The sequence below is a fragment of the Brachypodium distachyon genome, chromosome 1 (genome assembly GCF_000005505.3).
Source record: "Brachypodium distachyon strain Bd21 chromosome 1, Brachypodium_distachyon_v3.0, whole genome shotgun sequence".
In the NCBI taxonomy this organism is placed as follows: domain Eukaryota; kingdom Viridiplantae; phylum Streptophyta; class Magnoliopsida; order Poales; family Poaceae; genus Brachypodium; species Brachypodium distachyon.
This window is the reverse complement of record NC_016131.3, coordinates 21,302,602-21,324,463: the sequence shown is the minus strand read 5'-3', so window position 1 is coordinate 21,324,463 and position 21,862 is coordinate 21,302,602. Positions and strand designations below refer to the sequence as shown.

At 42.2% G+C, this 21,862-nt stretch overlaps 1 protein-coding gene, 1 non-coding gene and 1 pseudogene across 2 annotated transcripts; 2 read left to right on the top strand and 1 right to left on the bottom strand.

The window, feature by feature from the left end:
- The first annotated feature begins 10,121 nt into the window (after nt 1–10,121).
- Nucleotides 10,122–10,208, top strand: MIR7714 (microRNA MIR7714). The gene has a single exon (NR_126994.1). It is a non-coding gene; the product is annotated as a microRNA MIR7714 (primary transcript).
- An 831-nt stretch (nt 10,209–11,039) lies between these two features.
- On the top strand, nt 11,040–11,888 carry LOC100822203. The gene has a single exon (XM_010239407.2). It carries the CDS (start codon nt 11,242–11,244, stop codon nt 11,536–11,538), a length of 297 nt encoding a protein of 98 aa, XP_010237709.1. The 5' UTR covers nt 11,040–11,241; the 3' UTR covers nt 11,539–11,888.
- An 8,521-nt stretch (nt 11,889–20,409) lies between these two features.
- On the bottom strand, nt 20,410–21,620 carry LOC100835675 (annotated as a pseudogene).
- Between the last annotated feature and the right edge of the window lie 242 nt (nt 21,621–21,862).

Here is a 21,862-nt window from a genome sequence, read left to right as displayed (position 1 = left end):
TTTCTTTGCCCTCTTTTGCAATTCATTTCTATCTATTCCACCTTATCATATACTGTCTATATGGGAAACATACTTACAGACCCTATGTAACACTAGCCCAGGAATGCTAATGCACATGCAAAATTTATCTCATTTCACGACAGTTCAAAAGTTAATACAAAGTTTGAATAGTAAAATGCACTTCGGCTTACATCAAGTAACGTCTCGTGGCATTATTGTTACAAGTCTGAAATAGCAGAGGAAAACAGAAACGATGCGTGGTGACTCCATCTCAGCCATAGGCAGTCGTTGTAGCACACGAGGCCTCACTCCTCAGGTTCACCGTAGTAGTCGCCGTCAATATCTTTTTCTTCATAGCACTCTGTAACAACTACTATATGTGGCTTCAAAGGAAGGCTATATGGCTCTTTTGCATAAAAGCAATTTTATTTGAAATACAACTATACTTTTGATGAATGCAGGTTTTGATAAAAACAAGTTTATCTTCAAAGCGTTATCCAACAAAGTGATGGTCCTTGACCACTCACCCAAATTCTCAGTTCAGGCAAGAAGTTAGAGAGGGAGGAAGAAAGGGAAAGAAGACATGTCCGTTTGTCAAGAAGGATTCATGTGTCGTCCATGACCATGGACACGGCTATTCGAATAGTTTTACACTTTGCACAGGTTGTATGTTGTGCCCACATGGCACGATCTCGCATTGGGCCTAACCAACAGCTAATTGGTGAATAGACTCACAATAGTGTACCGTTGCGAGTCCGTGACGAGGTCTTTCAAAAGAACATACTCAATGTGACACGCCCACTAGGTTTCAACACGGAAGGACATCACTCGGTGACTGTGTCCGGGCCCCCCTTTTGTGTCGAGGGCTCCTATCTCAGGCAACACCCCATGAGCGGTACGGCTATGACCACACTAAGCATGAACTCCAAACTAAACCTAGCCAGAGCCCATATAGCATGTGGTCGAACGTTTGTTACAATCATCAAATTCAAGACTTATTAGGCCTCATCCGCTACGGGCGGCGAATTGCTCCTACACAAGCTAACAATTGCTCTTTCAACCAACGATCCAGCTGTCGCCCACACCGGTTGCATGGTAAGTTTTGAAAGATCAGTATGGTCGACTAGGGGGGGGGGGAGTGAATAGGAGACTAACAAATTTTAGCTTTTCTTTTTCTTTTCTTGAAAGATACAAACACTTAATCCTAGGGTTTTCTAGATTCTCTAAAATGAATGCAACACTAGAATGAAATGCAATAGCCGAAGAGAAAGGGAAAAGGGAAATGATACCACACGTGGAGACGAAGATTTCACCGGAGTTCCACCTATTGGGATCGGTGTATTTCTCCGTTTGGAGGAATGCTCTACCACAAAGGTAGAGACGCCATGAAGGCTCACTCTATTCTCCAACTCACCACACCACAAAGGTGGGATGAGCTCTCACAACACCACAAAGGTGAGGTGAGTTCCACTAATGGCTTCCTTGAGGGCGAACGCCGAACCCTTACAAACTTGACCGGAGCAAACTCCACAACTCAATAGGAGGCTCCCAATCCAAGCCTCAAGCTCCTCACACACCAAGGGAGAGCTCGAGGTGACCGCTTCAGTCTAGGGTTCCCAATAACCCAAGAGAAACGAAATCCACAAAGAAAACAAGGGGAATCAATTTTTTGACTTGGTGAAACCCTAGAGCAAGACCTTCTCCTCCAATCCTCGAAGAATCAAGAGTTATGAGTGGTTAGGGAGGGAGATCTTGAAGATTTAAGCTTGAGGTGTTCTTGAGATGAGTTGGGGTGTTCTTGGCTGCTTGCTTGGTCAGTTAGCTCGTTGGGGACGAAGGGGTATATAAGTGGGTTCCCAAAAATCGAGCCGTTAGGCATAGGTCGGGGTAGGCCGGAACTTCCGGCTGAAGTTCAGCATATTCCTCCGGGACTAACAGAGAGCACCCGGAGGTTCGGGCGGAAGTTCACCCGGAACTTCCGCCGCCTGGAATTCTGAATTGCCAGAAACACCTTCTGAAAACAGTTTTCGACTCCCACCTTTTTGGGTAAGCTTTTTAGTGGGTGCAATTTGTGTGTAGATGTGTACGTGAAATTGATTCACCCGTTACCTTCCCTTGTGGATCCGCTCTTAATAGTACGGATGTCCTACGACTCAAAACAACCGAAAAAGCCGCTAAACACCGGTATGCTTCTTTCCTTTTTAGGGGTCCACAAATCATCTTGTGTCGAGTTCTTTATAAAACCTGAAATACTTAGCACAAGATAAGACAACAAGACACGTTGTCATCACCACCAAAACTACTTAGGAGAGAAATGCCCTTTCAAGTTTCACCAAGAGTAGGTCCACAGAGTAGAAGAAGGTTCGAAGAAGAGGGACTACTCCCAGCTCAGCGAGCTCAACAACTTTCAGCAAGATATTCTCGATCCGAAGATCACTTAGACCAATTGAGATATTACTAATGAATAGTGAGCATGGCTAAGGATTTCTACTCTACAAGATTACTATATAAAACTACTCCAGGTATCAAAGGAATGGCGACAAGCAGAAGATGACGAAGTGTCAATCGACATACTAGCAACAAGAATAAAATAGCATGCATGTTTATAAAGCATTAAAATAACTAACGAATGCCCATTTGAAAACATAGGATAAATATAATCAAATAAAGAGAGGGGGGGCATGCCTTCGTTGTCGGGGTACTGTTCGTCTCCTTCGTGGCCCTGGTTGTGATAGTTCCCGTCAATCACTATTCATCGTAAAAAAAATCACCACCAAATAAATAAACAACACCAATAAAAGAATCCAAAAGAAGAATCCAAAAGAAAACAAGATAAACACTTGAACCAATTTGGAAGGAATAGGGTGATACACGGAGTGTGTATCCGAGTCGTGGAATAGCAAAAGAGTGTGGAACTAGAGAATCCTTGATGCTGGCCTCCTAGTGTCCTTAACCATAGTATATAATGATATACTCTTATATAACCTTGTTAAGAAAAGTAGTATGGTCTAATTTAGTTTTAGGCACTTGAGAGTACAGCAAGCATGATCATACACTAAGGAAAGAGAGCAGGATAGGTACTCCCTCCGATCCTAAATTGTTGTCGAAATATTACATGTATCTAGACGCTTTTTAAGAATAGATACATCCATATTTGGGCAAATTTGAGTCAAAAATTTAGAATCAGAGGGAGTACTGTTCTAAGCATGTGAAGCATCCAAGAATTAAACACTAGTTTCTTTCTGAGCTAAGCAAGATGCAAACAGTATGTAGAACTTAATAATGGACACACAGTCCTAAGTATGGAAGAACAGGGTTTCTCTAATATAATTTAAATAGCAAAAAGATGATTCTGAAGCTACATACACGGAAATGCACTTCTAGCACCAACAGGAATAGAATATGATCTATATGGTAACCTGGACAAGCATATGCAACTAAAAGGATAACAACATTACCTTGCTACTGAGAAACATCTCTTGGTGTGGTGGTGGAGTTGTGTGTGCATGACTACACCCACCAGAACAGAGAGCACACTTAATCTACTTGGAGGATTTCAGCTCATAGTGCAAGAGTTGAGCTTTAATTCACATAAATCCCAAAATCAAATCCAGTGCAAACCAAAGGCCAAAATCTAAAAAAATTGAGTTTTTTCTCCAGTTAGACATGATGAAATCGACAAAATTAATTCAAAGCTAAAAAGACAAAATAGGGTATTAAGGAATTATTCAGCCCATAGTGCAAGAGTTGAGCTTTAATTCACATAAATCCCAAAATCAAATCCAGTGCAAACCAAAGGCCAAAATCTAAAAAAAATGAGTTTTTTCTCCAGTTAGACATGATGAAATCGACAAAATTAATTCAAAGCTAAAAAGACAAAATAGGGTATTAAGGAATTATTTCCACCTTTTCTTATGCCAAATTAATTCCCAAACACCTTTGCGATTAATTTCTGCAACTCTAACAAAATTATTTTATTGACATAGATTATGTTGTAACATTCCTTGTTTATGAAAAAAAGGAAAAAATTGACTGAAAATCAGGATGTAACCAACCACATATCTGTTCACTACAATTGAAAGTTATTTTACACTTCTGTATTACATGAGTTCTTTAAATATTTGGGTCTTATTTATCAACTTTGTACCAAATAACAATTAATATCTACCACATAGCATATATAGCAATGAATATGATTTGCAAGCAGTTTCTAGGTGTAGTGAACAGACAAGTCCATGGCATGGGTTTGCTTCATATCCCGAAGCAAGTTTATGTTAGGCTACCACGGCATTTCAAGAACATGAATATCAGTACACAAGATACATCATATGAGGGAGAGACTGATGGAAGAGAGGAAATAGCAAGGCTCTGGGAACATATACAAAAACAAGACCTGGTTATTGAACAATTAAGAAACCAACAAAGGCAGTCATGAGAACAACGAAACAACAAGGGTAAATCATTTTTTTGGCGTGGTTCGTATCAATATTTTACTAACACTCATTTCTTGTGTAGGAAAATCACCAAGAAAACTTTGCTGACAATTCGCAGACACACGTTGCGAATTTTGTACGAAAGGTACATATAATATATTTAACAAATATTAGTTCTCTTTAGAGTTTAATTCTATTTCGATTTGTAGAGAGTTTGCAATACGCCAGATCAACTAGGTTCCCTCACTCGAGAAAGAGTGACAACATTGGTAAATATTTAATTCCCATTCCTTCCATTTCTATGTATTTGTAGAATAATAACTAAATGTTTGTGCGTTCAACTATACAACAAGGATACACTAGTAGACAATCATGACATGTATATTGATAATGACGAGGAGTTTCCTGCTGAAAAGGTTAGTATGTAAATATTTCTCATTTTGACATACTTACATTGCGATTTACTAATTACTCTCAAATCTATTTTGTTATAACCAGTATCTTGAGCATGGAAAGGACAATGGATTAGCACATCAACATGGATCATCATCAATACCACTCTCCACCAATGGTTTTCTGCAAGAGGTAAATCCTATGTGTTGAGAATGTGGTAGTCGGAGATCTGCCTATCTTCAATTGTATCTACAATTGCAATACCAAAAATTGTTAGTGAACTCATTTCACAGACTTATCACCAAAAATAGCTAAATGTAGCATCTAAGGAGTAATTTATTGCATGTATTACTGTAAGTTAGATGTCCATTTTTTGTAGTTTCGACCAACCCTATCTATACAGTAGAATAACAGTCGGTTAAGGCAATCACTGACCTTTAGACCATTTATGCTAGAAATTTTGATATGTATTTATTAGCCTATATTTGAGGTTATAAATATTTCTATCATGTTTTCCTATAGAAGAACAAAACGAAGCAGAATTTCCAAGATACTACGGCGCGTACGCGACGACAACAAGACACCCAAAGAAGAACTCAGTGCCATATTCCCTCAAAGCGGAAGCATAGTTCTTCGATGGAGGTACAAACGGATTTATTCATACCATTAGAGATGTATAACTTATACATCTCTAATGACTGTTTTGCTCCTAGGATGGCACCAAAATAATTCTCAAGACTCATGTATATCCCAACAGACGACGTGTGGCATATGCCACTTTTGTTACTAACTCGCCAACTCATGATGTTGCTGGCATCCAGTTAGGTTCTGAATTTACGCATGTTAGTCTTGATGAAGCTATTGATGCAAAGGAAAAGTTAGTAAGAGAAAGGTTTAACTGCAAGACAATTGGAGATGCATATGCGCTGGGTTAACAATTGCTTGGCCATTCGTATGTTATGCTTTACTTTATTCTGTTTTCTTGAAGTACAAGTATACTTTAATTTTTTTACTATGAAAGTAATAATGGTGTCTTCTGTTTGCAGATTGAGAAGATGAATTTTAAGGGATGAGCTCTTATGTCTACATGTTATGATGTACTCGCAGGCAGATTACCACGTTGTCCATTCAAGAAGCAAATAATTAAGAGAAGTAGCAATAAATGTATTCTACATTACTGATTACAACATGTAATATTCTATATATTGTCAATAAAGTTAAGGATACTATTAAGTGATGTGATGTATACTTATTAATTTCAATGCAATTCATTCTTCGTGTGTGTGAATCTCATTGGTTTTGTGTCTTCCTAACTCGAGCATTGTTATATTCATTGATTGTTTTGTAATATATACTGATCGTAAAAGAATCAATCACACAAATTATATGAATGTGTTGCCAGAATTTGCAACAAGTGTTACTACATCATGATTCCAATTTCTTGCAGATGTGTTGCAATAGATAAAGAAATTTGTTACTATCCATGTTCCTATAGATAGAAAAATGTGTTACTAGGTATATTGCAATAGATAAAGAAACATGTTGTTAGCCTTCAAAAAATATGTTACTACACTTGTTGCTATAGCTAGAGAAAGATGTTGCTAGCTATGTTACTATAACTGCAAATAAGTGTTACTAGTGTTTGTAGTAACATATATGATAGGTGTTATTATACCATAATTGTATCACATTATAGTACATACAGGGACGTATATTATGTGTTACACCACATCAGATTGTAACACGACCTATTGTAACTCATAACAACTTGTGTTACTGAAAGTCACATTAACACTTTTCTTAAACTATAGTATCACATCCGTGTGTTACAAAAACCCTGTCCCGACGTAGTGATAGTTATATTTTTGTCTGTAAAGATGTCTTGGGATTTGGGGGTATTGGATAACGCATCTATCTTTTAAGCGGCTTTATGATAGGTTGGAATTAAGATTTAAGAGTGGCGAGTAATCATGGGTGGAGGACAAATGTTTTTTGAGATAGGCAAACTCCTATTTTAGCACTGAAACAGGTACATACAACGTTTTCTATGTTTGCGAAAATATATTTTAATAATTTTGGTTTATTTCCCTTTTTTGCAATTCATTTCTATCTAGTTCATCTTATCATGTATTGTCTACTAACTAAATATTTATTTACTACAATTTAAAGTTATTTTACACTTATGTATTACATGAGTTCTTTAAACATTTGAGTCTTATTCATCAACTTTGTACCAAATATCAATTAATGTCTACCACATAGAATATATAGCAATGAATATGGTTTGCAAATAGTTTCTAGGTGTAGTGAACAAACGAGCAACAATTCAAATTTTTATAAGAGTAAATATATAGTTATATTTTTGTTTGTAAAGATATCATAGTATTTACCGAACTAAAAAGATCAGGTAAATATTGTTCATAAGAAACAAGATTTTTCTCCATACTTCTAGAGATATGCTATCTCATCATCAAGAACTACAAAAGCTGAAACATGATGTGTCAAATCGGATAATGATAATGATTAGTTTTTTATAACTTAGCTAAAGAAAAATCGCCACGTGATAATAATTCTCTATTTTCATTAAGCAAAAAATGCGGGTAAAAGAAAGAAAATTAAGGCAATAGGGAGCAATCATGCATGGACATCAACTGTATATAGCCAAAATAATTAAGATGGTGTCCTACGAGAAAACACTTAATCAGTCGTGGTTAAAAGGACGAGGAAAATAGACAAGTGCAAGCAAAAGACAAATTCTTATTTACATATATAAGATGAATTATGCGACTAAGTTCTTTTTCACATGGGTCATGCCTAGCCGTGCCTTTCGCCTTAGCGTGCCGGCACGGCACGACCTGTTTATATGTGAGTTTGAGGGCCGGGCTAAGCCGGTCAGTAGCGAAGCGAGCTGTTGGCTAGCTAATACATCTCTCCCTCCCTCTGCCCCAACTCGTTAAAGATGGGGTTAAAGAACAAACCCCCCCCTAGTCTAACTCGATGGACAACTAGACCAAATCAGGTCTCCTGGATTTTCTTCCTCCTCGCTCCGTGGTGGCTCGTCTTTCTCCTTGCGCGAGCGCCTTCACCGCAGGTTGATCTCCCCTTGGAATTTCTCTCTCTCCCGACTGTTTCTCCTCCCATCACCCCATGAACGGATTCCGCCCTTTAGCTCCCCGTTTCATCTTCCCCAATTCATAACTGAGGCAATCAAGGTAGGGCGGCCGCCCTACCTTGCCCTACTGGGTCCTCTGCTCGTGCGGGTAATTGCACCGTCTGTGTTGGGATGCTCTTTGTTAGACATCTCTTTTCTCTCATGTATACTATTTCAGGCTCGATTAAATTGAATATATATGGCTATGTGCATCAAAGATGTGGACACCAAATTAAAAGGATGATTCTTTGTGTAAAAAATGCACTTGTAAAGAAAGAGAGGGCACATTTTTCGTCACCAACATATGCAAATGGATTTTTAACATTTTCGTGTATTTTTCATTCCCAACTATCGAAAATAGACACTAATAGTTCCCCATCGGCCTTGAAGCGGTATTACTATGGACATTGCATCGTTCTGGTTTAGGAGTTGCTAGATCACCTGTCAAGTTGGCATCAATTTCTTTTTTAGACCCTGCACCATTCGAGAACAGGCAGTACAACCATTGGGATGCACGACACGATTTCAAATCAAGTACTCCCTCCGTCTCATATTAAGCAGGAGCTGATTTACCTGGATATCTACTTGGCGAGTGACAAGGGACAAGGGACTATTATTTTTTGGTTTTGAACGTTGGAGGAATAAGTATATGAAAAGGAGGAGGGAAATTCATGTACTTGTCTTTTTGTTAAGTTGGGGATGGAAAATATACTTTTGTCTTGTAAAAATAGTAAAGCGGTATATTATTTCTGCCCAAAGTCCGAGACGGCCCTTCAGTTTCAATTGTCTCAGATTTTGTACTAACTTATTACAAAGCTGTACTAAGTCTGAAACACTTATTATGGATCAGAGGGAGTAGGATTTTATTTGGTTGAATTTGAATCCCAAATTTAAAAACCATGTTTGTGTGTTACATGGATTTGTAAAATGAGAGCAAATCCGGAGAAATGATGCATTTTAGAATGGAATTGAGGTTTCCAGATTGAATTTCTATACCCAATTCCATGCCAACCAAACATGTTGGTTTCGGGAATCAATGATGAATTCCAGACCAAAATGATGTATTCAAACAAGCATATATCCTTTCCATACTGATGTCTTTCACGAAGTAAAGTGCTCCCTCCGATCCTAAATTCTTGTCGTGGTTTTAATACAAATTTGAATTAAAACCACGACAACAATTTAGGATCCGAGGTAGTAATTTTCACAAATTTGTTATAGCTAGCAGTGTATAATATGGGCACATAGAAAAAAAATGATCTGAGGCTTTTGGTTACACTTGTATTTCTATAGATGTTTGAATACATCTTAAAACAAAAATAATCCACAAATGACATTATTCACATAATTTTCTGAAAATTTTAATCTCGCCTTTTTGTACTTAATAAAATCTAGTGTAGGTGTAGGGCCACAATCATGTTCTTTACAGCTTTGTTGCCTGCAGAATTGATGAAAATGACTTTTGTGTCTTCACTCAAAAAACATCATTCGTCCAAATCCGTGCAAGATTACCGCATTTCTAACGTGGCAATCTTTACGTTCTTTTCGTGACCAGAAGCATCAGTTGAAAAGACAAGCGGGCAAGAAAGCTTGTCTCGTCTTTTGGAACTTGCTCAAGCTAAAATTATCAAATGAATAGCACGTGAAGGCAGTATCAGCATCCAGGGAGAATATTTCTTTTCTGACCAGATCAAACGGCCATACCTATGTATTTTAGGGGGTAAAACCCGGTCAACTTTTGCTCCTTGGAAACTAAGGTTTGCCTGTTCTGATGTACTAACCGTCAGATCCAGAGGGACGGCTATTCACTTTCCAGAAAATGGAAACGACAACACATTTTTCGGACACTTCACAGCCTTGAGTACAGGCACGTTGCACGTCATTCCAAATGTTAGGTTGGCAAATGAAATGCTGAACTGCGATTATATGCATTTATAAATAAGAAGTCGTGGGCAATGTATATGCAATGTACCGGTTCTGTTTTGATAAATAAAATTCCCTAAATTTTTAGAAATTACCATGGTCCTGGTTCCAAACAGAGCAGCTACCTTTTCAAATACTTGCCTTGGAATTCCAGTCCAAAGGGCTGGGGGAAAAAATCAAAATTATATACGACCTTGCGCTGGACCCACCGTCATCTAACCATTATGTGTGCTATTTTCTCGGATCAATATTACTTGTCGTTGGTTTAGTACAACTAATATGTATCGAAGGGAGTAGCATTTTCTGCACCTATGTTTTTTTCACATTTTTTCTTGAAACCTTGAGATCTGAAACCAGTATCCAAAACCGTGTTAGCGTCTAAGTAAACGGTTTTAGAAAGTCTGGGTTATATGTCGACCTGGCGCAAAAAAAGGTTATATGTCGACAGTTTAATATAGTTCAGGGTTCAAATTGGATCGACCATTGTAATTCTGTGTTTTTAGAACAAGATTTTTTTTCTATAGAAATAATTTGCGGACTCCACAAACTCTGGACTTGCTTGAATTTAAACTAAAAATATATATATAAGATGACGCCTCTGCTGGTTCTTCATAACCACAGAAAAGTCAGAAGCTGACCTTCGATGCTTCTAAAACGCAGGCTTGGAGTGAGGCATCTGGTGCAGGCCGGCCTAGCTCCTGAGTTATGCCTTCTTTATCAGTTGACTTGCACCAAAGCAGAACTATGTTGACATGCATGGCGACTAAAAGTAAAAGAAGGGCATCTTTGAGACCAGTTTTTGGTTGAGACATTGACGAGAAGAAAGAAAAAAATCCGGGTAGGAAACGAATTGCCATCAGTATATATACATTTCACATTAAATTAAACTCGTCCCGCATGGCGGTCTATAATCTGGCATCCATTAATTTTTCACAACCGGCAACTTTTTGAACCCACAGATTTCCTGTGCTGCTCACTCTCTTTAAAAGGCAAAAAAAAGAGCAGGATGCAATTTATCTGGCGTCTCAAGTAGTACTACTGTCATGTCATCCTCCTCCGGTGATCATAAACATTGACACGGCCTGCCCAACTTTAATACTCTGGTGATCTCATCAATAATACCGCAGAAAATACAGAGCCAGAACCAGCCTGCCCGGCCTGCCGGCACGCCTGAGGACAGCACCATCCGTCGCCTCTTGCCTATATAACACAAGACATGTGCACACGACCCTGCAGGGCCAGCTTCCAACACGCATCCAGCTGCGAGCGAGGAGATCGATCGTAGCAGCACAAATCCATCTCCTCTTCCTTCCTCTTCCAACAAGGTCGCAGGCAGGAAGGATGCTGCTGCTGAGGGCGGCGCCCACGGCCTACGCGAAGGTGGACAAGGTGGACGCCGAAGAGGCGCGGCACTGGAAGGCGCAGTTCCTCATCCACAAGCTGCTCGACGACGGGCGGCGGCCGCCGGCAACGAGGCGGCCGGCGGCTGCATTCGCGAGGGGCGGCGCGTGCAGGGCGAGGATCGGCGTGCGGCTGAAGAGGCTCCGGCTCGCCGTCCGGAGCTTCAGGCTCCGGGTCTGCCGGAGCGTGCACAAGCACCTCAGGAACATCGCCAGGCTCGGCTCTCCTCGTTCTTGATCGATCCTGTGAAAGCCTCTTGTTGACTCGATCGATCTCGTCTTCTTGTTTCTTTTCTTCTGAAAGAGCTTCTCGCATCTCGAAGAAATTAACCAAATCTGCATGCCGGCCTGAGAAATGGCTAACAACAGCAAGCAGATTTGGTTTTGCCCACTAGTATGTAAAATGGAGCAGATCAGCAATTCTACCTCCTGCTTCCGGGCTTGTGTTTTATGCCTTCCTTCCTTTTTCTCTGGAATCCTGCCTTGTTAGTCACTGACAAGTCGATGGAAATCTTCGGTTATGTAAGTATGTATGGTTAATGGTTTGGCCTGTCTATGTTTATATAGAAAATCTTTACTCAACCTCCACTGATGAGTTCCTGGATCTTATGCCTCCAATTAAGTTCCAAATCTCGACTCTATGTTATTTTTCTGCAAGATCTATGAACAAAACGGCCGCAGCAAATTCACGGTTAGCTTACCTACTACCTACTGGATAGGACATGTGTTTTGCGGCGACTGCGCGTGCGCGAAACAAAAAGAGAGTGATCAAGCAACAAAATGTGTTCCATTTGGTTAACGACGGATGAGAAAGCAGATTTGGGATCTAACTCATGCTCACAATTTTGTCCTGGTTGAGTACGATCTTTCTGAAACACATTATGTCATATGGATCTTTCTCTGGGCACCATCCTTTTTTTCTACTCCTAAAATAGCTGACCATACCATTGGAAAACTGAAATTCGCCACGCTCCTGCTCCGTTTCCTTCGCTAACAGCTAACTCGATCGCGTCAACTAAATAAGAAAAACAGAGGATGTTCGAGAAGATATTGAAAAGTTTGAAATTTTTGAAGGCTGGATGATGTTTTAGACAGTTTAAACAGTACCCTGACTGCTGCACAAGGAAAATGGACTAAAAGAGACTGTACCAGAAACGATCATTGGAAAATCAGAAGGTTCAGTGGAACCCTTGAATTGATTCAAGCATCCCCAATAAACAAACGTTTCAATTGAAAGCATAAGTTGTAGTTGATCACGTTGTTGACACATGGCATCAATGTGTCATATTTATTCACAGAGTTGTCATCCTCATGTAGAATTGGTAAAATGTAAGGTGACCTCAGAGGCGTCTTCCAGCATTAAACAAAAATGACTGCCCTCTCACAAACTGCCACCAAAGGTCAAGATCGTCAATAAAAAAAAAGATTAGACATTCTTGCAAAAGAAAAAGAAGGATTCCAAATTGCTTATCAAAGCAAAGAGCTTTCTCTCTTACATTCATTATTGCTTTTTTTTTTGGGAGAAGGCGACGAGGTTCCCATAGACAAAACAATCCTAACATGGACTGCATGATTGCGAGGAACAGGAAGATATTGTGTTATGTATGTGTTTAGGTGGAATAAGTACTAGTAGTGCGTCAAATAAAATGGAGCAGAAGCAATGCTTTTAAGACCTCTTTGATTCTGAGAATTCTAAAATTAAACATAGAAATAGAAACAACACATGAATATGATAAAAATGCATGTGTATGGTCTGCTTACTGGAATCTTGCACCAATTAATGCCTTTGTTAGTTCTGTCGAGAAGATCCTCCTAACGTTTCATCATTTCAACTTCTTACTCTTGTGGGTTTCAAGAAACTGACAACCAAAGTCAACCATCACGGCTACGGCATCGAGTACAGATTGAAAACGGAGAGACCATGTACGTGATCTGCACCAAATAAGATTAGTGGTTAAGAATTAAGATCCGTTTAAAAAGGAACGGCGATGTGCATGCTTAGAGAAGAGGAAAAGTTTGGAAGCTGATGTGAACGTACAGTGACCTCAAAAGAACAACACATGGAGTTTAACACTGTTGACAAATGGCATCAAGACGTCAAAGTTTATTCACAACCTTATCTGTCGCCCTCATGAAGCAGAGCCGGCTCGATTGAGTCAGGTCACGTCGACCCAGCAATAAACAAGATGATCACCAGAACGAAAATGAAAGAGTGGCGATTGCTTATTATAGCACTGAGCTTTCTTTTATTGTAAAAAGTGTGTCTTACATTGCTCATTTATTTTCTGACTTTAGCTTTCATTTTAGAACTCTAGATACGTGTACAAATTAGGCCAACTATGAGACATACGGTAGTACAAAGAAACAAGGTATGGTTTTGTGATACATTAGGCAAGACAACCCATCAACCCGTTTCGTTTGGCAATCTAACGAGCAAAAGCGCAAATACAGCTTCTGGAGATTAAAAATAAGTGCTTACTCAGCAACTCGCGGAGTAAACTCTTAAATGATGATGATACGTGACAAGTGTTCTTATATGGATGAGTAAACTCTTAAATGATGATGGTACGTGACAAGAGTTATCTATAAACTCTATAAAATTGAAGCCCACTATAATTTAGTGTGCTGCCACGTCAGCATGCCACGTCACCTCCTTTCCCCGTGCGCTTCGCTCCCCGGCACAACGTTCCCGCTGCCGTGCCGCTCTCGAGGCAGTCGCACCCACCGCTCCTGTTTCGTTAGGGCCCAGTCGTACCCGTTCCCGCTTCGCAAGGGCCCAGGAAAAAAGTCCACAAAATCTGGGCCAAGCTCGCAGCCCACCTGCGCAGTAGTCGTACCGACGAGAAACAAAAGCCTCGGTCCGCCGTCCCCTGCGCTGTGCACCAGCCCTACAGAGAGAGTCGCCCTCCTGCGGGCTGCTCCCTGCCCTGTGCCCTCCCAAACGACCGTGCGCGTGATTCTCAAAAAATAAATAAAAAATAAGCGACCGTGCGCGCCTTGATCATCAAGACATGTAGCCTAATCGACTTCCACGGTTCCTCCTCGGTGCCAGCCCGATTCATCTCCCTCCACCACACATTAATGCACCTGAAACCGAAGATGAATTCTAGGAATCAATTGAGGAGCCAACTTGCCCTTTTTAAAGACAGGGCTCTACTTGCATCCTCGATCTGCTTGGAGAAGGGCCGACGACGAGGAGGCTCCGGGCGCGGAGCTCCCAGGCGAAGGAGCAGGAAGCTTCGCGGGGTTGCATCCTTGCATTGCAGGGGTCCTCGGGAGCGCAACATCTAGGCGGTAGAGGCTGTGAAGGGGCGGCGTGGGCGGAGGCGGCACATTCCACCGGAGGCAAGGAAGCATGATGCGCGCCATGATGCCGACGCTATGTTCGACGAAATGCTGCACGGCACCACAGGGACGGGACGGCGCGGGATTAACGATCCGTCTCCTAACTCGCAGTTGCAGGTGGTGTACTCGGCGTTCGGGGGTGCATTCAGGATTTCAGGGCAGGTCGCGATGCTGCAGCGAACAAGGCGCGCTAATCGCGTTTGCTGTTGATACGGTACAGATTTCCACTCCAGTCTCCAGGTTTGGCTGCACGGGAGAGTAAGTTATTTGGCAAGCCTAACCTGTTTTGAAATCTGAATTACATGCTGAATCATATAGTTCCGTACTCAGTGCTGTGAAAATAGACGAATTAATATCCTTGCCTGCACATGGAAATATATCTCTTAGTATCATGCCTCTTTTGTGCTTGCAGGAAATGGCAATATGGAGTTACAACTATGCGTTGTTTCTGCTGCTTCCTCTTGACCTGAAGGGAGATCACGATCCAGGTATAATGATCTGGAGACTTTTTAATCACGACACCATGATGAGCTGATGGCATATTACTCATGGAATGCTTAAGGGCATAAGCTAATAAAAAGGAAATATCCATGGGAATACACCAACTATATTTCTTTGTATCAGGTTAGTGCAGAAAGTAACATGCGTACTGACTCATACTTCATACACCAAAGTCTGAGAACACAACATGAAACAAGGAGTTTCTATTCCAATCTGAATTGTATTTTAAGTTCGATCATTTGGTTAATGGCAGGTTTACTGACCACCATAATTCATGTACTACTAAAGTTTGATCCCTCAAAATTCTAATTGTATTTGAAGTTGGATCATTTCGTCAATGGGAAGAAAATATAGAGGGTGTCTGAAATATTTTCAACGTGTGAAATTATATTCAGTCTTCTGTTGTTACACCACTTAAAATTGCTGACAATTATTGGTTAATGCTAATTAAAGATCACGGAAAATGGCATATATTTTTCCATATGTTTTTATCTGTCTTTTGCCCCCCAAGCATATACCATGGCCTAAGCTAATCGATGTATTCATATTCCTAAACAGTTTTCTGCGACAACGCGCGGGGAATCATCTAGTTATATAATAAATACCTGCATTCCAACACCCTTTCGTGGGTCAAAATTCAACATTCTAACTCCCCTTTTTGGGAAGGTATCTTGAGAGTCAAAGAAGAGTTTTTTAGTCAGGTTATGTTTGTCCTTGGCGATGGGACGGACATACGACTCTAAGGAGATATCTGGTTTGGCGATTCTCCTCTCGCCCATCAGTATCCATCGTTATATAGGATCGTATAGCAGACGTTTTTGTTGCTACAGTCTTTGTGACGGTTCCTCTGACTATTCAGTTCAGACAGAACTTAACTGGTCACAAGTGAACATGTTGGTTGCACTTATTCCAGCATTAGATGATGATTGTTCAACTTAATTCGGTGCCAGATAGGTTTGTTTGGCGGATTAATTTCTCGAGTGTCTTCTCTGTAAAATCTAAGATGGAAGGGCATACAATGTTCTTGTGGAAATATATCTGGAAGCTGAAAGTCTCGTAGAAGATTAAAATCTTTATGTGGTTCCTCAACCACAATGTTATTTTAACCAAAGATAACCTGACTAAACGGAATTGAGGTGGGAGTAAGAAATGTTGTTTTTATGACTTCGATGAGAATATCTAACATCTTATTCTCTCGTGTCCTCTTGCTCGTCTTATTTGGCGGATAGTCTATATCATTTTTAATCTCCTCCTATGAGCATCACAAAAATGTTTGGGATTTGACTTAACATTCTAGGTAAACGATTTAAGGCTCATGTTCAGATGGGATTTGGTGGGAGTAAGAAATGTTGCGCGTTTTGGAATTGCATAAATGATATTGTTTTAATCATGCTAGAAGTCCTCAATTTTCCCCGCTTGTCTTCAAGACTACCTAGTGGATTCATCTGACGTCCTTCCTCCTCTCGGTGGAGCAACGAGATCATTCAGTTTTTTGATGCAATTAGTTGGACATGGTCGCTTGGAATATATTCACGTGCTCGCTGACCGCTTGCTATGTAACATCCCAATTTTTCCAAACCTTGCATCATGCATTTGCACTCATGAGCATCATACCACTTACGCATATTGAGCACTCTAAAACCAAAGTTTTAAAATTTAAACCTCTTGATCAAGGCTTTTGTTATTTGAATCCTACCTTACACCTATTTGGGATTTTCAAAAACCTATAGGATTTTGGCAATAGAAAGGGGTTTACTGCAATAGATAAGCTACCCCATAATTTTTGGTATTTAATTTGGAGTTGAAAAACTATTTTTATGCTATTAGAAATATTGCCCTAAAGGCAATTATATAGGCGAAAGTATTTTTGAATATTTTATTTTGAAGAAAATTCAGTCCCAGGAGTTGAATCATATGAAAATATGATTTTACAAATTTACTGGCCTCGATTTGGTTGGATTTGGAGTTTAAAATCAAAAGATATACAGGAAAAACAGAAAAGGAAAAAAAGAAAAAAAAAAGAAAACGGACTGGCCCGGCCAACTTGGGCCGAACCGGCCCACCTACTCCCGCGCCCGCGCGCGCGCTCGCCCGACCGCGAACCAACGGTCACTGACAGGTGGGGCCCACCTGTCAGTCGTCTTCCACCTTCGGTCGGGAATCTAGCGCCAGCCTCGCCTTTATGTCGTATCTTCAAGACGCGATTTAGGGCGCCTTGAAGCCCCATCTTTAAGACCCCGCGCGTCACTATAAAGCTCACCTCCCCCTCTCCATTTTCCCCCGCTCACCCTCGCCAACCTCGCGCCCACGCCGCCGTAATTTCTAACCAGAGTCGCTACTGCCACCGTCGTTCCTTCGGTTGCCGTCGACGAGCCGGTGAGCCATCGACCCGACCCCCATTTCCTTTCATTTCCTCTCGTCCTTGTGCATCTTTTGACGCGGACCGTTTGCCTTTTTGTGCACCGTAGCGCCTCGTCGCCGTCCCCCCGAAGCCGCCATCGCTGCCGCCGCCGTCCCGAGGAGCTAGGCGCTGTCCCCGTCATCTTCGGAGCAAGCCACCCCCGTCATCATCTTCGTCTCGCCGCACTGCCCCTCACCGACGCTTCCCCGGAGTCCGAGGAGCACCGGAACGCCCACGCGCCGCGCGCCCGCCGCCCGCCCGAACCACTGTCGGAACCCTAGGCCACCGGAGGTGAGCCCAACGCCTCCCAGCCAAAGGATCTCAGCCAACGACTGAGATTAGAAGCTTTGATCGAAGGGGTATCCTTTGATCTCGACCGTTCATCTCATTTAAATGAGATCCGACGGTCGCGTTTTAATTTTTACCCCGAACCGGTACCGACGAATCACAGGACGCCACGTGTCATGTAATAAAATGTAGAATTTATTCCCGGACGAATTAAATGGTAACTTTTGAACCGTTGGCCGAATTTGATGAACTGCACCTTTTTGGAATCCTCATGACATGTAAAATCTTTTGGCACAGTTTATTTTCGGTTTTGATCAACTGGAACAGGACCAAATTACATGATGCTCAACTCTGGATTTTATGCCACAAAAATTGACTTAAAACCATTTTGGACTAATTGTCCACTTATAAAATTACCTAGTTGTACCCTCTATCCAGTGGAACCATGTAAGAAAATGTTTTTGTATAAAAATGCATATATCACCAAAATTATCTTGTTCTATGCTTTCAAATGGACTAAACTGACATTGTTTAAGCTTTTCCTTGCTTACACCATAAACATTATCTTAATATTTCACCAGATGGTTTCAATCAGTGGACAAGTTAAAGAAAACAGAGAACCAAAATAGGAGTTGCATCATGTGCATAGCATCATGGCACATTTCCTTGAATGTTTCGTGTTTGGTGTGGTTGTTTATTGTTGCTATACGATTGTTTGTTAGATTGTTTGGAGTGCGAACCCTGTCATTGTGAGGAGTGTGAGAACAGACAAGGCAAGTTTCACCTTGATCATGAATTCCTATTATTGCACTTAATTTAAATCTTTATGCATTACTGTTCTTTGTAGAATGCATTAGGATTAAATTATTGTATTTATGCTAGCTATGTTGTCCTAGTAGAATAAATTTTCCTTGCCATCATATCTCTACCAGTAGCCATCGCGAGTAGTTACGCTTAGCCATGCTATGTAAATATACGTGGGAGGGAACCACTTCATTCTAAAATATTGTTGTCGTAAAAGTTATTTTTGAGGTATGGCTAAAACAACTAACAATGAATCATCCTGGGTGGGCGGCTTTGAGTATTTCGGGCGTATGCGACGTCAGGTCCATTTCTATGTGCCGTCTCTCCATATCTATGGGAGCGCCTACGTCGCAACTGTGGAATGCCACCTAGAGTAACCAGAGACTGGACTAGGTTCCTGTTTATTTGCTTCCAGTACAACCACATGCTAAATGGGCTCTAACGAGAATAGAGTAAGTCATATGAACCTAGGCCTGAAGAATTTTATTGATATATCCGTGTAGGTGGGAGCGTGATTCTTTCGTGGTCTAGGGAATTACTTCTGAAAATCTCGTAATCGACGCCGTTGCTACTCTACCCAGAGGACAACAATGGATTAACCGTCGGTTTCTTGTGGGTAAAGTGTACCCCCTCTCGAGAGTGTCAAACTAAGTACTTACTCATGTCCCCGATATGGACAATTATGAGCAGTTAGATTTGGGAACTGTAAGGACGGTCTCGCTCATTCAAACTTCATAATAAAATTAATGGGTTGAACTTGGGATAGGAGCATCGATGTGTCTACCTGGTGTCCAATAGATTAATAGAAGCATCGGTGTGTCTACCCAGTGTCTAATAGATTAATAGGAGCATCGGTGTGTCTACCCGGTGTCCAATAGATAAATTTTGCCTTAACATAAATTGTAATAGGATAAAATTATGTTATGCTTCCACGCCAAAAAGCCTAAACCCTTGCGGGGAGTCAGCTACGTAAAAAACGAATCTCCGAATCGCTTATAGGGCTATCTGGCTCCTCGGCGTACCATATTTCTCTTAAAAGATGAGTAACGCCTCTTACCCAAGTGATGCTTCCTTGTGCATGAAAAAATAAATCGACAAAACTGGCCTTTAGACTCTGGGGGTCGTTGGGGCCGAGAAACTGCTCACAAAACTTAGCCAATACTGCATATATTTGTTAGGTATTGTTATAATACTCGGTGAACTTGCCAATACATTCAATGTGTTGACTCCTAGTGGCTGCAACCTTTTAAATGTTGCAAGTAATTCTGACGATGAGTAAGGTTACTTTGTGTTGGGTCACGAGCCTGCATTCCAACATGCTCTCTCTGTGGTGTTGAATGGGCTCGTATTTTCTTCGTTTTCCGCTGTCAAACAATTTATGTTATTTTAAATGCTAAGCCGTGTGGTTATGCGAAGTTATAAGTACTTTAAAGTTCTGGATAAAGACGATGCAATAAATTACTTGACCTTTATTTTTCGATATTTCATCTTGAACTGTGTGTGCTAGTAAGTCGATTTAGGGACTAACACAATAAGCACAGAGATCGAACCCTATATGGAGGCTGTCGCTTCCTGCTATTAGAATACTCGATGCATACACTGGCTGTGTTAGTCTTTTTCAATTGCCTGATTTTTGTTTCTGCGCTCTCTAACTCATGAGTTCTAAACTTTTGATCTGCAAAAAAATAAGTAGTTGTGTGCATCGCTATCGCTTGACGTAGAGGCCGAGGCTTCTCTTTTTGGAAAAAAGAAGTTTTCAAGCTCTACTCATGGCAAACGCAACGGTCAGTTTGTTTTGCCGCAACGGTGATCAACTACTTTTAATTCAACGGAAGAGACAAAAGTAACGAAAATTCAAGGAATTAATCAACAAGGACGACTGCAATGCAAAACATAACAGAGAACTGAAGAAGAAACCTAAAAGGCAGCAGCAGAGTGCACGTTCGATCGACCGTTAACTTCAAACTGATGGCCAAGCGGCAAGCGGCAACCCAATTAGCTGTTGACGACCCTGCACATTCTCCTGATCTCGCCATTGGCGGCGGTCTTGAGCTCGATCCCGGACATCTTGACCATGGCCGTCGCAAACTTCCTCTCTCCCACCTCCCGCGGACGAACGCGTTCTGCAGCACCTTCCTCGCCGTCCGCCGCGACTCCAGCAGCGCGGCGTCATACCTAAACAGCACGTCCTTCTTCAGCACGTTCCTGTAGTATTGACTGTCCATGAGCTTCGGGGTCACGACGTCCTGCACCACCGTGTCGTCCGTGAAGTTCGGATTCGCCGGGCACTGGCCCTGCAGCAGCGTGGCCAGCCTCGGGTTCATGTCGGAAGTGTTATTAGGCGGGAGGCGGTCGGTGAAGGACGAGCAGTGGGAGACGCCGATGGTGTGCGCGCCGGAGAGCACCACGAGGTCGTCCGCGTCGAGCTTCTTGGCCTCGAAGCTGGCCACGAGCTGCGACAGGTTGAAGGACGGCGGCGGGAGGAACTCGAGCGCCTCGGATTCCAGGGACACGTTGCCGTCGAAGCGACCCGACGGGATCGCGTAGTTGATCCTGGAGCGGCTGAGGAAGTAAGCGGAGTCGCGGGCGGCGAAGGCGAGCGTGTCGGCGCAGGAGACGACGCCCGGGCACGCGCGCTCGAGGATGGACTTGGCTTCGTCGATCACCTCGAAGCCCCGGAGGCTCGGGAAGTTTGGCGGGCCGACCTTCTAGGGCCGTGGGTTGGCTGGCGTTGGGTCGAGAAGTACCAACCCGTCGCAGCCGTGGACGAAGCAGTCGTGGAAGGCCATGCGGATCAGGCCCGCGCCGAGGCCCGGGTTCGCGTAGAGGGCCTTGCCGACCACGGCCCGAACAATGTACTCCGCCGGCGGACAGCTGCGCTTGTGGTAGCCGACCCTGAGCTCGCCGCTCCCCTTCCGGCTGCTCCTCCCGGCGGCATGGCATGTCGCCGCCGCCTGCAGACTGCAGTACCAGAACCAGCACGCACCACATCATCGCAACCCTACTATCACTCGCCATTAATTATCTCACTGATGACTGATGCAAGCGTGCTGCAGTTGTGAGAATGTGAGGTGTGGAGACGCTGCTCCTCGGCACGTCCATTTATACCAGCGGAAGTACGTCGTGCCGTCGTGCGTGCAGGGGAACAAGAATTTGACAGGGTTCGTCTTGCCTGCAATTTGTTAATCAGGCGGCGCATGTTATCCCGGAGATGTGGCCCGTG

Bases quoted from the DNA above. Each gene is read 5' to 3' on its own strand.
- LOC100822203 (XM_010239407.2), top strand. From the start codon at position 11,242: ATGCTGCTGCTGAGGGCGGCGCCCACGGCCTACGCGAAGGTGGACAAG.